Source organism: Amphimedon queenslandica, unplaced genomic scaffold, assembly GCF_000090795.2.
Source record: "Amphimedon queenslandica unplaced genomic scaffold, v1.1 AMPQUscaffold_6928_Cont21117, whole genome shotgun sequence".
NCBI classification, from domain to species: domain Eukaryota; kingdom Metazoa; phylum Porifera; class Demospongiae; order Haplosclerida; family Niphatidae; genus Amphimedon; species Amphimedon queenslandica.
Window position 1 is genome coordinate 1 of NW_003552784.1, and position 1,973 is coordinate 1,973.

General features: G+C 33.4%; 2 protein-coding genes across 2 annotated transcripts; both read left to right on the forward strand.

Annotated features, from left to right (window-relative positions):
* Positions 1-75: 75 nt before the first annotated feature.
* On the forward strand, positions 76-971 carry LOC105315918 (sorting nexin-2-like). The gene is made up of 4 exons (XM_011410694.2): positions 76-246; positions 300-380; positions 441-512; positions 649-971. The coding sequence occupies exons 1-4, from the start codon at positions 190-192 to the stop codon at positions 706-708; spliced, it is 270 nt and encodes an 89-aa protein (XP_011408996.2). The 5' UTR covers positions 76-189; the 3' UTR covers positions 709-971.
* Positions 972-1,037: 66 nt separating this feature from the next.
* On the forward strand, positions 1,038-1,916 carry LOC100634296 (coatomer subunit epsilon-like; the record flags this gene model as incomplete). The annotated part of the gene is made up of 5 exons (XM_011410695.2): positions 1,038-1,160; positions 1,205-1,267; positions 1,319-1,425; positions 1,686-1,788; positions 1,867-1,916. Coding segments are annotated over exons 1-5 (422 nt in total), but the record flags the coding sequence as incomplete, so codon positions are not given.
* Between the last annotated feature and the right edge of the window lie 57 nt (positions 1,917-1,973).

Below are 1,973 nucleotides of genomic sequence, written 5' to 3' on the forward strand. Positions count from 1 at the left end.
TGGCTAATGAAGTAACAGTGTTACAAAATTAATAATATATTTATTTATTAAATTAGCTACTCGTATTAATTTTTTATTTAATTATACATGTACATGTAATAGGAGACGTTCAATCAACGAGTGAAGAATTATGGTGTTTGGACCAACGCTCAGAAGACCCTCCAGAGCAAGAGAGATTCCGAAGCTAAGATGCAAACAACAGGAAAAACTGACAAGCTCGCGATAGTCCAAGCTGAGATAAAAGATGTGGGTGTGGTTCAGTTATTAATAGTTATTAACTGATGTAATTTTTGTTTTAGTGGGAACAAAAGGAGAAGGATGCTGAGAAGGCTTTTAACAAATGCTCAAAAGTTTTGAAAAGAGAAGTAGAACGTTTTGAAGTAAACTATTCTACTTTCTCCACTTTATTCTATTTTACTTCTATCCTTATTTTGCTGTAGACGGTCCGTACTAAGGAATTTAAGGCAAAGTTTTTAGAACACTTAGAAGCTCTCATGCACATGCAAGAGGAGGTAAGAGCCTCTAAAACACAATTTAATGAAACAAACTTCCATTTTATTAAATATTATAACAATTTCAGCATACATTTACATGCATAAATTTAGTGTCTTTTATATCATTTTTAATCCTCGCTATTTTATTTTTTAGCTCATTCGTCTCTGGGAAGGATATCTCCCTGATGTGCAGGCCATTGAGGCTGAATCTTAGCAACATGCTCCCCACGTCTTAGCTCTAAGTTTCTGATAGCACTAATAAACTGCTCCTGCTGCTGCTCTATTATATTATTATTGTAATTATTATTATACAGTACCTGCTGTGTTTGTGATAAACTTTATGATATCTATATTGTTATTATCTATTGTTATTATTATTGGCAATTATTGTTTATTATTGGCAATTTTTTTTTCCTATTGTTAATGAATATATCTTTATAATGATCGTTTTAGTAAATTAAAACTGTGTTTTCCGTATACTTTAGTGTAAATTATAGTAAACCACTTGTTGGATTAAGGACTAAGTCCGCGGATTCTATTACAGTACATTTCCGGATACTAACAACAATGGCGGCCAATAGGGAAAGAGATGTTCTCTTTGAAGTGAGAAATGCTTTCTTCATAGGAGACTATCAGCACTGCATAACCGAAGCACAAAAAATAAAAGTATATATTTGTAATTTCATGAATAGACTATTCTTTTTTTTCAGCCCCCAACAGCTCCAGTGGCAATAGAAAGAGATGTACTAATGTACAGAGCATATTTGGCTCAAGTAGCACTTCCTTTTCTATTCCCTTTCACTCTCTATCCCTTTTATGTGTAGCGTAAATATGCTGTTGTTCTTAGCGAGGTGACTAAGAGTTCTCCTGTTGAAGTGAGGGCTGTTCGTTTGCTAGCTGAATATCTTAATGCTAGCGGAGCAGGAGGAAGGTAGAGAGAGAAAATAAATACTGGCAGTATATTCTGACACAAATCACAAGGAAATAATTCATTTTTCTGTGACATACATATACACGTGCTTTTATTGTGTGGAAAACTTAAAATGATTCCAATTAAAAATTTGAATTTTATGAATTTTTAAAGTTGCTCAAAAATCAGGCCAAGAACCATGTACTATAGTACAGGGAATTTGGCCAAATTTTGCCAGAAATTGAAAGTAGAGAATTCTATATTTTTATAATATTTTTTAGAGCGAAGGTAGTATCGGATCTTGATAAAACTGTGAACAGTGGGGTTGATGCTGATAATGATACTTTTGTAATTGTTGCTGCCTCAATTTACTTACTAGAGGAAGTGAGAATATCACTAGAACCTTATCATCCTGCTACATGTACCTTTCTCTCTCTCTCTCTCTCTCTCTTTCACTTTTAGAATTTTGATTCTGCCCTTCGATGTCTCAACCAGTCAGATTCATTAGAAGGGTGAGGAATTATTTAATATTACAATTTTTTATTGTCATTATCTTTGTTCACAGGGCA